At 58.1% G+C, this 12,508-nt stretch overlaps 3 protein-coding genes across 4 annotated transcripts in view; 1 reads left to right on the top strand and 2 right to left on the bottom strand.

Annotated features, from left to right (window-relative positions):
- Window positions 1–3,826: 3,826 nt before the first annotated feature.
- Window positions 3,827–7,305, top strand: MLST8 (MTOR associated protein MLST8). Of its 2 annotated transcripts, none has more exons than XM_007453540.1 (8): window positions 3,827–4,024; window positions 4,150–4,201; window positions 4,286–4,448; window positions 4,894–4,969; window positions 5,053–5,205; window positions 6,117–6,241; window positions 6,410–6,573; window positions 6,667–7,305. In XM_007453540.1, exons 1-8 carry the CDS (start codon window positions 3,896–3,898, stop codon window positions 6,783–6,785), a joined length of 981 nt encoding a protein of 326 aa, XP_007453602.1. In that variant the 5' UTR covers window positions 3,827–3,895; the 3' UTR covers window positions 6,786–7,305. The 2 variants fall into 2 exon arrangements, with proteins under 2 accessions (XP_007453602.1, XP_007453603.1); XM_007453541.1 differs by having other exon boundaries at window positions 3,896–4,024; window positions 4,153–4,201; window positions 6,667–6,785.
- Window positions 7,274–8,724, bottom strand: BRICD5 (BRICHOS domain containing 5). The gene is made up of 6 exons (XM_007453542.1): window positions 8,668–8,724; window positions 8,381–8,497; window positions 8,016–8,171; window positions 7,838–7,939; window positions 7,470–7,623; window positions 7,274–7,368 (listed from the first exon to the last, which is right to left on the bottom strand). Exons 1-6 carry the CDS (start codon window positions 8,722–8,724, stop codon window positions 7,274–7,276), a joined length of 681 nt encoding a protein of 226 aa, XP_007453604.1.
- Window positions 8,725–9,773: 1,049 nt separating this feature from the next.
- The window catches only part of PGP (phosphoglycolate phosphatase), a 3,032-nt gene continuing 297 nt past the window's right edge, over window positions 9,774–12,508 (bottom strand). The window contains exons 2-3 of the mRNA XM_007453666.1: window positions 11,930–12,503; window positions 9,774–11,830 (exon numbers count right to left, since the gene is read on the bottom strand). Coding sequence (XP_007453728.1) covers window positions 11,505–11,830; window positions 11,930–12,503 — 900 coding nt within the window. The 3' untranslated portion in view covers window positions 9,774–11,504. The remainder of the gene's footprint in view (window positions 11,831–11,929; window positions 12,504–12,508) is intronic.

Below are 12,508 nucleotides of genomic sequence, written 5' to 3'. Positions count from 1 at the left end.
GCCCCCTTCCCAGCTGCACGGCAACCTCCCCCTTCCCCCGGCAGCAGCGCAACCCCTGCTCCTGTCCACCAGCTGTGCGCCCGCTCAGGGACTCCCTGGTACCCCTCCCAGCCCCCCAGAGCCCTGATGCCCAGCCCCTTAAGTATAAACTGGGGATGACGAATGTACCCTCCTCACGGGCTGCTGGGAGCATGAAGCATGATAGCTGCCAAGGTTTCCATCTTCTCAAAGATGCCACCTCTGTAAAGTGCTCAGCTGATGCTTGGTACATAAGAAGGGATCAACAACCATGGGTCCTATCTCCCTTCCTGCCCAGCAGAGATGCTGGGGCTGCTCAGGCTGGGCATGGAGCCTGGCCTGGTCTCTCAGTTACCCATAGGCATGGGACATGGGCAGCCCTCCACCCAGAGTCCCCACAAAAAGGCAGACAGCTCAGGACTTGCCACCCTGGGCCACAGATACCCCACAGACATCTGGCTGAGTCTTCCAGCCCTCCTTTGCTCTCACCTCTCTCTCCCGCTCTCAGGCTCTCAGGGTTTATCCTGCTCCAGACATCCTTCAGGTGCTAGGGTTCACAGGGCTCTTCCTCTCCCAGGCTTCCAAGCCCAAATATCCATCTGCCACTCCCCAGAGCTGCCTCTGAGCCTGGTGGAGCTGCCCTGGGGAGCTCCTCTACGTAGAGAGGAAGATGAAGAGGATGTATGAGGTGCGGAGGTTGCCTGGGAAGTAGTCACCTCAGCCAGAAGGGGGGAGATCAGGGGAGGGATGAGCCCAGCAGGATGGGTTCTGCCATGTTCTAGCCACGTGCCCTTGGGTACATGACTCTACGTCTCTGAGCCTCAGTTTTCTCGCCTCCAAAATAGGGGGTGGTTCCTCCTTGGCAGGGTTATTGCAAGGACCCAATGCAGAATGTGGGTAAAATGCTCAGCATAGTTTGGCGGTTCCTCGAAAAGTTAAACATGGAATTGCCACATGATGCAGCAATTCCACTCCTAGTATATACCCAAGAAAAATTAAAACGTGTACCCAAAGAGATATTGTACAGAAAATTTCATTTGTAATAGCTAAGAAGTGGAAACAATTCAAGTTTCCATCAATGAACAGATGAATGGATAAATAAAATGGGGTCCATCCACACAATGGAATATTATTCAGCCATAAAAAGGAATGAAGTACTGACACAGGCTACAACCTGGATGAACCTTGGAAATGTTATGCCCAGTGAAAAAAGCCAGACACAAAAGGCCTGTTGTAGGATTTCATTTATATGAAATGTCCAGAAGAGGTAAATCCATAGAGACAGAAAGCAGATTACTGGTCGCCAGGCACTGAGGGGAGGTGGGGTGGGGGGATGGCGAGTGAGTGCTTAACTGGCGGTGGGGCGAGATGGGGTTCTTTGGGGATGATGGAAATGTTCTGGAACTAGATAGAAGTGGTGTTTGCACAACTGTGAAGGTACTAAGTGCCACTGAATTGTTCAGTTAAAAATGGTTACTTTCATGTAATGTGAATTTCACCTCAATTAAAACAAAACACCCAGTATAGCCCTCCACACAGAATAAGCTCTCAAAATGCTATGAAAAGTCCTGAAAAAAACAGTTCAGCAGTTGAAGAGGTAGAGGTGAAGCATCCTAGGTGTGGGCAAGCATTCAAAGAGAGGGTGTAGTGAATTCTGAGACTGTTGTTCACTCATGGCTTGTGGAGTGGAGAGAAGCCGCAGGGTTGGCAGGGGCTGGGCCCGGGAGTCTGGAGGGTAACGGGGGACCCCTGCAGGCTTCTAACAGGGGTCAGACTTAGGTTTTTAGAAGACCATTCTGTAATGTGAAGGACAGCCTGGAGGGGGCAGGAGTGGGTGTGGGGAGGCTGTTCTGGGAGAGGGAGTGGTGGCCCATCTTGCCTCACTGTCATACATGGGTGGGCACTGCACACAGAAGGGGAAGCCTTTGGGGGCAGGTCGATCATGAACTGTCTTGGCCATGGAAAGTGGTGTCCATGGGGACTTCAATGGAAAATGTCAAACAGGGAGCCGGATGTGAGCTGGAGACAGGGTGGAAAGGCCCCAGACCAGGGATGGTATTGAAAGCCCTGAAGAGTGGGCAAGAGCCCCCAGGGATAGTGTGGAGACAGGAACTCTGGAGGCCACCAGCCTTTAGGGGAAGGCAGAGTAAGAGACTGAGTGCAGGGCAAGAGGCTGGGTGGCAGTCACGGGAGTTTTCTAGGAGCAGTGCTGTCACCCACTGTGCAGACAGATGTGGCGAGATGCAGAAGGAAAAGTATCCACTGGGTTTGGCAATGTGAGATGGCCAGGGACCTCGTGAAATTTTCACTGGAGAGCTGGGAGTAAAAGACATGACAGGGTCAAGCAGTGAGTGAGAAGTGAGAACAGATCTTTGGAAGAGAGCAGGCTGGAAAGAGTTTTGAGTTGTTTTATGGTGTTGAAATGCTGAGGGGAAGGAAAGAGGGGAGGTGGGGAAGGTACAGGAAGGAAGGTTCCCGGGACCCAGGGCCTGGGTGTATAGGCAGGGGACATGGCCTTGATCAAGGGGCCTGAGGAAGGAAGGGGGAGTGCAGCTGCATTTATAAGCCTGGTGGGAAGAAACCATGGGAGAGCCTGTCTCAAGGACTCTTTTTCGAGGATGAGGCCACTCTACAGTGTGGGAAGGCTGGATGGAAAAAGCGGCAAGAGGGACCCCAGTTTTTGAGGGGGTCACTGGGATTAGTGAGGGGACCCGAGGGTCAGACCCTGGCTGGACAGTCCTGAAAGGGACCAGAGTAGGGTTGCCTGATCTAGCAAATAAAACCACAGGACAACTAGCTACACTTGAATTTCACCTAAGCAACGAAGAACTTTTTAGTATAAGTATATCCCATGCAATATTTGGGATATACTTATACTTAGCAAAACAAAACATGTTGCTTATCTGAATTCAAATGCAACTGGATGTCCTGTAATTTACCTGGGAATCCTAGCCCCGCGTGGGAATCAGGAGATTGATGGGAGGGAGTGGATGGTGCAACCCGGCCTGGAGAATGGGTCTCAGAAGAGTGAGGTGCCCGAGTGGAGAGAAGGCGGGGGTCGCTGCTTTCGTCCACCGGCGCCGCCCGATACTGCAGAGGCCCGTATTGAGGAGCCCCCTGCCCCAGAACTCTAGTCTCGTCCCCCGTCCCTGCTCCCCTTACGCCCCTTGGTGTCGCCCTAATGGCCCATCGATAACTCTACGCTCAGCCTCGGCCTCTATCGACTTGCTCCGGCTCCGCTAGGCGTCCTGGGCCGCGGTGGAACGCAGAGCAGCAAGTAAGGTACGGAGGCCCCGGGGCGAGGGCTGGAAAGCCGCTTTCAGTGGCCGGGAGAGCGCGCCCAGGGGAAGCTGGATCAGCGGGACGGAGTCAGGGTGGTCGACGGAGCACCGGGAAGCTCGAGGGTCCAGCCAGAAAGCGCCCCCGCCCATCAGGTCCAGCCACCGGCTTGCTACGCATGCGCAGCCGTAGCGTTCAGGCTTTTCCCTCCGGCCTGCCCGCCTCGCTGCGCAAGCGCGGCCCGGCCCTGCGGCTGAGTGGCGCCCCGGACGTGACTGCCCCCTGCCGGCCGCGGGTAGGGTGGCATTCCGGCAGGGTTCTTGGGGCGGGGAACGGAGCATGCGCCTTGGAACTCGGTGCTGTCCTTCGCCGGGTGTCACGCGTATCCCTGAACCTCTCTGAGCCTCATTTTCCCCACATCTAAAATGGGGATGATTTTATTTTTTATCACCGAGTAATCTGTTGTAACCTGTCTAGGACATAGAAGGTATTCCCTAAACACTGCACTCCTCTCTCTTCTCCGGATGCTCTGATCTCTGACCTCTGCCGGTCAGACCTAGGGCCCTTTGTAGATCCGAGTCTTTCAAGCAGCCCCACAATGAACACGTCTCCAGGTACGGTGGGCAGTGACCCCGTCATCTTGGCCACTGCAGGCTATGACCATACGGTGCGGTTCTGGCAGGCCCACAGCGGGATCTGTACGCGAACGGTGCAGCACCAGGACTCCGTATCCTCCACTGTGGAGTTGGGGCAGGTGGTGCTGGGCAGGATGCCTGGTAGGGATAACAGTCTGGGCAAAGGCCTCCGGTGGGAAGGATGGGCTCTGTTTGTCATCCTCCTTAACAGACTTAGCAGGTGAACGCGCTGGAGATCACACCTGACCGCAGCATGATTGCTGCTGCAGGTACCTGTACCCTCGACCCCAACCCCTGATTTCTCATAGGTCCATCTAGGCGCAGCCACACTTCAGTTTGGCCTGTGCCCCTAGGTTACCAGCACATTCGCATGTATGATCTCAACTCCAATAACCCCAACCCCATCATCAGCTATGATGGGGTCAACAAGAACATCGCGTCTGTGGGCTTCCATGAGGACGGCCGCTGGATGTACACTGGTGGGGAGGACTGCACTGCCCGGATCTGGGACCTCAGGTGTGGGGTACTGGGCAGGAGGGGTCTTCTGCCTGGGTGTGTGGGGGTGAGGGCCAGGCTGGGAGACTGTCTTAGGTCAGGTCCCCTGCAAGCAGAGGCTGAGACGGGGTTTTCTGTGCAGGTGACTTATCGAGGACCAAGTGAGGAAAGATAGGGCAGGGAATGAAGACCCACAGAGACGAGCAGAGCCTCAGCCTGATCCAATAGGCAGCTCTGGAATGAACTGCATCAAACAATGAGCCCTGCCTTGAGGCAAGGGGCCACCCTTTATGCCCCTCTGAGTCAGTTATTGGCTTCAAGCTGCCCCGGGGGAGGGTCATACCTCCCAAGTATTTCCTATGGGATAGCACCCATCGTAGAGAGACAAGATACGTGGCCAGGGAAAGGGCCTTTCGGTGGAGTACCAATGGTATCCACTATAGACAGTGTGTCCCCCACCTCGAAGGTCCCGGAACCTGCAGTGTCAGCGGATCTTCCAGGTGAATGCGCCCATTAACTGTGTGTGCCTGCACCCCAACCAGGTGAGGGGGAAAGCACAGGGCTGGGCACCCTGGGGCTTTGGAGGGCGGGGGTCCTGCCCCACCTCACCTCCTCTGCACCTCAGGCAGAACTCATTGTGGGTGACCAGAGTGGCGCCATTCACATCTGGGACTTGAAAACTGACCACAACGAGCAGCTGATCCCGGAGCCTGAGGTCTCTATCACATCGGCTCACATCGACCCGGATGCCAGCTACATGGCTGCGGTCAATAGCACTGTGAGTCCCAGGGACGGGTGTGCAGCTCGGCTCCCAGCCCCTTACCTCCCTTATTCCCTGAAGGTGGGCTTATTCCCCAGATGTCCCTCTGGCCCCTCCCCTCCCCCCACAGTCCTGCTTCCCCGTCCTGGGCTCCAGCTCTGACCCAGCCACCAAAGCCAGAAACCTGGGTGTCACTCCTGATGCTACCTCTCGCTACCTGCCATAGCCCACCCAGCAGTCCAGTCACCTCCATCTCCACAGTCTTTCCAGTTGTCCGTTTCTTTCTCCTCCCTGTCTCCTCCTGGTCCAAGTTTCCCTCGTCTCTCCCGACAGTGGTTGCAGCCTCTCTGACCTCCTTCCTTCCTCTGTGATCTCCCCCCTGCCCCTAACCCATTTTCCCTCGACTGCCAGAGCATCCTTCAGCAGTACCAGCCTGACTGCATCCTTCCCCTGGGTGAACTGCAAGATGCCCTAGGCTCCTTACCAGGGCCTCAGGACACTGTGATTTGACCCCTGGACTCCTATCCAGCCTCATTTTCTTCCATTCAGTCTCAGCAAATCAGTTGTTCCCGACATCCCCAGACCACCCACTTCCAAGCCTTTGCCCTGCTGTTCCCTCTATCTGGGTGCCCTCCTCTCATCTTGTTCTTCACATTCTTGTTGGCCAGCAGCATCCTTCAGGAAGGTCAGGCATGGCCTCCTGCCCTCAGCTCATCAGGTATGGCCCTTGGTTGGGGCCAGGTCACCCAGGTTCTCCTTGCAGACAGGGCCAGATGCGTCTGTCACATGTCCCCTGGCCCCCAGATCCTTGTGCACAGGCACAATGTTGGATGGCAGCCCCTGGATCTAGGTCTTGCTGCCAGGGCATCCTTCCCCACCTGTCAGACCGGAGGCTCCAGGCCTCCCGTGACTTCCCTCCTACACCACAGGGGAACTGCTATGTCTGGAACCTGACTGGGGGCATTGGTGACGAGGTGACACAGCTCATCCCCAAGACCAAGATCCCAGCACACACCCGCTACGCCCTGCAGTGCCGCTTCAGCCCAGACTCCACGTGTGTGCAGGGCCTGGGGGGCCGGGAGCCCTAGCATGGCTGCGGGGAGGAAGCAGTGTGCTTAGGGCTGGGGGCCTAACGCGTTGGGCCTGCTTGGAGGACGGCAGGTGGGTACAGAATGGGAGTGGCCGTTGATGACACCCCTACCACACTCACACCCACCCCCAGGCTCCTCGCCACCTGCTCGGCCGACCAGACATGCAAGATTTGGAGGACGTCCAACTTCTCCCTGATGACGGAGCTGAGCATCAAGAGCAGCAACCCTGGAGAGTCGTCCCGAGGATGGATGTGGGGCTGCGCCTTCTCGGGGGACTCCCAGTACATAGTCACCGGTGAGCCCCACCTGCCTGCCGTGCCTCTCCGCGCCCGTTGGCCCGGCCTGGGGCTGCACTCTGAGCCGCCACCCATGCTCTCCCTCTCTGCAGCTTCCTCTGACAACCTGGCCCGGCTCTGGTGCGTGGAGACGGGAGAGATCAAGAGAGAGTACGGCGGCCACCAGAAAGCTGTTGTCTGCTTGGCCTTCAACGACAGTGTGCTGGGCTAACCTGTGTCCCCTCAGGATTGCAGGCAGCTGTCCAGGCGGCACCAGCTGGATGTGTCTGTTCAGCTGCCCAGATCAGAGTGATACCCCATGGCTGGCCTCTACCATCCTAGGCTCGCTGGACCTGACTGACCTACCCTGGTCCCTGGCCAGACTAGACTGGCCCGGCTGGGCCATCCTGGGACTCTCTCAGCCCCGGCTGCTTACATGGATGTCAGGAGGCTCAGGAGGCCCACCCTAGCAGCTTGCATTCCCTTCAGAAATTCTGGACCCACAGGGCCTAGAGCCGCTGAGGGGGATCCGAGGCTGGTGCCCACCCCCAAGCCAGTGCCTCCTCCTTCCCCTCCCTGCCACTGTTTCGTGTCCCGAGGCCACAGAGGACACAGTCATGGCCAGGTGGAGTTGTTTATTAGCCCCGCCAGTGGCTACCCTCCATGGACTGGTGATCGCGCCAGCCACCTGGCTGGCCTGAGGGGCTGCGCTGCAAGGGCTTAGTCCGGGAGGTAATAAAAGCAGACGGACATGCAGATGTTGCTTGGGAAGCAGATGTCGATGCATAGGTAGATCAGCCGCTGCCTCTGGGGCCCTGGGGGGAGGGGCCTCCATGATCCCTAAAGGACTCCTTCCCCACGCCACCGACTGTCCTGCGGGAGCCCAGGCCCCTCCGCACAGCCTGCCCCAACTCACTCTCTGCTCGTCGGGCCCAGTAAATGGGGGTCTTTGCACAAAGGTTCCGCACAGAAGCCCCCACCTGGGCAGGGTCCACCTCACGGCTCCCAAGCACTGCCAGCAGCTCCTGAGCATAGTGGGTGTCCTGGCTGGGGCTGCGAGTCCCTTGGGGCTGCAGAGAAGGACACTCGCACTGCCCCTGGCTGGGTTGGGCCCACGTGTCCCTGGACATGCTGGCATTGTGCCAGCCCTGCCCTGGCTCTTGTCAGCAGCCTCAACCAAAGGAAGATAGAGCTTCTGTTCCCCTGAAACTGGAGCCCCATCCTGCCCCGGGCCCAGGCCACACACAGGACCCTTTGTCTGGCCCCTGGCCGGAGGCTCCTTACCCAAGAGGTGTTCACCAGCAGCTGAAGGGTCTCGCGGTCTTGGGGTTCCATCAGGCGGAGGAAGCAGGCCCGGTGCTCTGAGGGGCGGTAACAGACACAACCCTGGGAAGGCAGGCAGGTGAGGCAGGGCCACCTGAACATCCACCCCCGCCCCCACCCCCCTCCCTAGGCCACTCACGCTCTGCCTGTCGAACAGCACTGCCCAGCTGTGGTTGCTCTGAGCTGGAGTCACCCTGATGGTTGCCACGTTCTGGGCCACGTCCACCTGTTCAGTTTGGTTGGACCAGGGTACCCTGGGGCTCGGGAGGGTCAGACGGAGCGTCTGCAGCAGTGGCTAAGAGTGGGAAGCAGGAGCTCAGCTGACCAGGCTGGAGCAGACCCCGACACTCCCCCAGCCCTGCTGCGAGGCTTCTAACCCCGCCACCCCTCTGGTCCTCCTGCTGTCTGCTCCGAGCCCTGGCTCCACTGGAAGGGTGGGCTATGCTGGTCTCTCCTCCTCCTCCCCACTGTCTGTGCCCTGCCCAGGTCCTGAGGGAGCCTCACCTTGAGAGGGCTGTGAGCGAAGCCAAGAAGCCCTCCAGCCACGGCCCCAGCAGTGGCCAGTGACAGCAGCAGCAGTAGCAGGCTAGGAGCTCTCCAGCCCCCGTGGCAGGGCTTGGTCTTCACATGGAGGCACACTGCAGTCAGTGGGGCCTGGAGTAGAGACCAGGCAACAGGCTGGCTCAGGGAGGGAAGGGGCTGAGGAGGTATGGGAGGTGGATGCTTCTCCTGCCCCTGCAGGATAGGCCCTGGGTCTCTGTCCAAGGAGAGGGCACCGAGTGGTGGGAGACACTCACCCCGACAGGTCCAGACCCGGGTCTCTCGGCCCAGCAGCTCCCCTGCTCCATGATGCAGCCCTGGTGACAATGCGCTGATTGTCTGCTGCAGCCCGGGAAACCTCACGACACCTCCAATGAGTCAAACAATCGACCTGGCCCCTTCCCCTCCTGACCCCGCTGCCTCCTCCCCAGCCCCGCTACATGATATCCGGGTCAGAGACAGGTCACCTGGGGAGGCTGCTCGTCACTGTGCCTGGCTCTCCCAACACCTGGCCTGTGCAGACCAGAGCACACGTGGTCATGGGAGGTCATGAGAGGGTGGCCACTGTGGAAGTCAGGACCCAGTGGCTGGCACAGAGGGCAGCTCAGGCCTGGCCAACTTTATATAGGGAGTCCAGTTGGGGGCAGATTTAATTTTTTCTAAAGAAGCCTGTTTCTAGTCTCTCGGGTTACCTCTACACTCCCAGGACTGGGTACAGGGCCTGGCACGCAGCAGACCATTAACAAGTGCCTGTTTCATGAATGACAGGCATGGAACTCTGTGCCACTTCCCTTTCCTCCCCATGCACCCCAGCTGCTCCCAGGTGCTTCCCAGCCCCCACCAACACAGGGCACCCCCCAGGTAGGTGCCTGCCTGAGACCAAGATGGCTCCCAGGGGGCTCCACTGTGGTGAGGACAGCTTCCTGAAATTTGCACGTCCCAGGATGGTTAGGTCAGCCTCATGTCCACTGACCCCTGCCCTGCCCAGCGTGGCTTTCTCTGACTGGTGCCGTGCATTTCTAGCTGCTTGATGCTGTGGATCCCAACAGTTAGTGGCCCTCAGCACTGGCAGCTTTCAGGAAGTGCATTCCTTCACCAGCTTCACCCCATGGCCCTTTCATACTGTTTTTTTTTGTCCCTTGTTTTTCCTGATTCTTCAGAACCTGACTCCCTGCAGTGGGCCTGAAATGCGGTGGAGTTGCTGTGGCCAGCATCCCAACTCTGGAATTGGAATCCCAGAATGGCCTTGTACTGAGTGTACCCGGCCCTGCTGCCCTTTCCACTGCCCAGCTGTGGTGAGACAGCTGCACCCTCTGTGTGAAGGCCGCTGTCTAGTCGAGAGCGAGGAACACCAGAGTCAGCTGGGGTTTGAGAGTTTAATATACCTTTGGGTTCACACAGTGCAATGGGGTGTAGACATGATGCACAGGGCTCCCGGGTCACCACCCAGCAGAAAAGGGAGGTGTTGCTGGCTGCTGCACCTGCTGCGTGTTCCTGGTGTGGGTGACAACGCCCTGACAGGCCTGCTCAATATCCTGACCCACCTTGAGCCGACCTCGCAGAGCCAACGTCAGCACCACCAACCTCACAGGCGCCCGCTGCCCTCGTGTTGCCCACGGCAGAGTCCGAACCCCAGACACCCAGGCCTGGGGGGAGCTGGAGGCTCAGGACACCCTTTATTGCTCTGAGCACTCTTACGAGAGTTAATGAAGGAGCACTGTGACCCTGGGGCTAGGAGAAAAGTCACAGGATCTGGGCAGATGCCACTGGGTGCAGGGCAAGGCGCCAGGAAGGAGTCGGCCAAAAGGAACAGCTTCCCAGGCCCTACCCTACAAGTGCAGCCAGAGAGTCTGCTTATCAGGCCTATTCTCAACGGTCAGCAACTTAGGGAACAGGCAGAAAAGGCACGGCCCCCTGCCAAAAACCCTTGGCTAGCCAGTGGACCCTTCCAGTCCTCCAGATGGCAACTGACAAGGGACTCCAGGGTCAAAATAGGTGGCCTCATGGACCACTGACATATGACACCCATCCCAACCAAGACAGGAAAAGACTGGATGCTCTGTAAAAGGACTTCCTGTTTTGAGGGACACCTCTTCCCTCCTCTACCCAGAGAGAGCCTTGGGTGACAAGCAGTCCTTAGCCAGCACATGCCTTTGGCCATACTGCTGGCTGCGGGGCACGGAGACTTCTTCAGTGGGTTGTTCACTACAAGACAGAGCACAGCTATTAATTGACACGCTTACGGTTCAATTCCACCACTTGACAAAGTTGTTCAAAAGTTAAAAAAACTTTTGGTACCAATGCTGCTCTGAGCTCCCTGCACAGCAGCCCAGAGTTCAACGAAGGCATTCATACTCTCCTGGCACTCAGCAAACAATATGCTCAGTCCAAGTCACCTGGGTTTATATGCACATTTGGAATAGATGAGGTTTAGCCAGGCTGAGTTTACAGAACTGCACAATCGTGCATGAGGAGTTGCAGCCCTCGGTATCTAAAACGGAACATACACTCAATTGTGACATCAGAGTGGTTTTTAAGGAAGTGTGGGGTGGTGGTGAGGGCAGCACCCCACACCCCATGGACAGGGAGACACCACCTGAGACGAGCCCTTTCCTCCACTCCCAACCTGCAGGTGAGGGGCTGAGGCAGCAGTAGGCTCCTCTGCTGATGACCACACAGACGGGGCCCTGGGTTTCTCCCAACAGTCAAAATAATCAGCCCCTCCTCCCCAGGATCCCTGAAATTTTCAATAAAATACATGACACCCCTAGACCCACCTCAGTCCCATTAGCAGGGCCCAAGGTTACCTGAATCCTGGACATATGCTGAACCCAACTGCAAGACCAATTGGCACCTAAGGCCCAGGACCCCCACAATGCCCTCCAAGCTTAAAAGTGCATCTTAAAATATAAGCATTTGTAAAAATCCAACCCCCCAAACATTTACTTACAAGGTTAACAACTAGTACCTTTGCTTAACTCCAAGTAAGCAAACTTGAAGCCACCTAGCTGAGTGATGCTTAAGCCTCACCTATTAATTTGGGTGATTTTCAATTTTTTTTATTCTGGAGATTAAAGACACTAAATCTTTAACCTTGAAGGGCAGGCAAAAGGTCGGCTATGCTGTCAACATAGAAGTCAGGGACCATTTTCTTCTTAGACAGGCAGTCACTTTCCTGATTACTCTTCACATCCCGCAGAGTGGAGACCCCAGTGAGGGTCAGGATGGTCTTCAGACCACAAGTGACGCCCAGGAGGATGTCTGTGTCCAGGCGATCACCCACCATGATGGTGCGCTCCGGGTTGATGCCATATTCCTGGGACACGCAGTCGAAGATGAAGCGGCTGGGCTTCCCTATGACGTCGGCTTGGCGCTGCGCGGCCATCTCCACGGCTCGGACCAGACAGCCGGTACCTGCGGGGCGGAGAAGGAGAGGAGGAGAGTGCCGGGGGTCAGAGGCCGGGAGGGACCCGTCGCTCGCCCTCCAGCCTCCCTCCCCCGGGGCGCACGGACCCGCGATGAAGCGGCCGTTCTCGAGTGGGAGCCGGTTGTCCATGTTGGTGCCCACGAGCAGGCAGCCGGGCTGCTGCAGGTAGCGCACGGCCTTCGTGAGCTTCATGTAGCTGAAGTGTGGGTCGAAGCCCACCACGACGGCGCGCACATCAGGCTCCAGGGGCTCAGCCAGCCAGGCGCTGGGGCCGTCGCCCTGCAGCGGCTCGGGCCCCACGCCCACGCAGGAGACGCCCACGGCCTCCAGCTCGGTGGCCAGGGCCACACTGCCCAGCACGTAGGCCTTGGGGGTCGGCGGACCGGTCAGGCGCTGGCGCAGGTAGAGGGCGGTACAGTAGGCCGTGCCGAAGACCTCGCTGCCGGCGCCGGGCCCCGTCGGGCCGCCGAAGCCCAGGCGCCGCAGCTTCTCGGCGTAGGCCTCGCGGGTCTTGCTGCTGTTGTTGGTGATGAAGCCGAGGCGCTTGCCGCGGGCCCGCAGCGCCGTCAGGGTCTCGGGCGCGCCGGAGACCGCCGTCTCACCGCGCCACAGCACGCCGTCGCAGTCGAACAGCACTGTATCCACGTCGGCCAGCAGCTCCTGGG

The sequence above is a fragment of the Lipotes vexillifer genome, unplaced genomic scaffold, assembly GCF_000442215.2.
Source record: "Lipotes vexillifer unplaced genomic scaffold, Lipotes_vexillifer_v1.1 scaffold914, whole genome shotgun sequence".
Classification (NCBI taxonomy): Eukaryota; Metazoa; Chordata; class Mammalia; order Artiodactyla; family Lipotidae; genus Lipotes; species Lipotes vexillifer.
The sequence above is the reverse complement of the archived record's forward strand: the minus strand, read 5'-3'. Positions and strand labels throughout refer to the sequence as shown.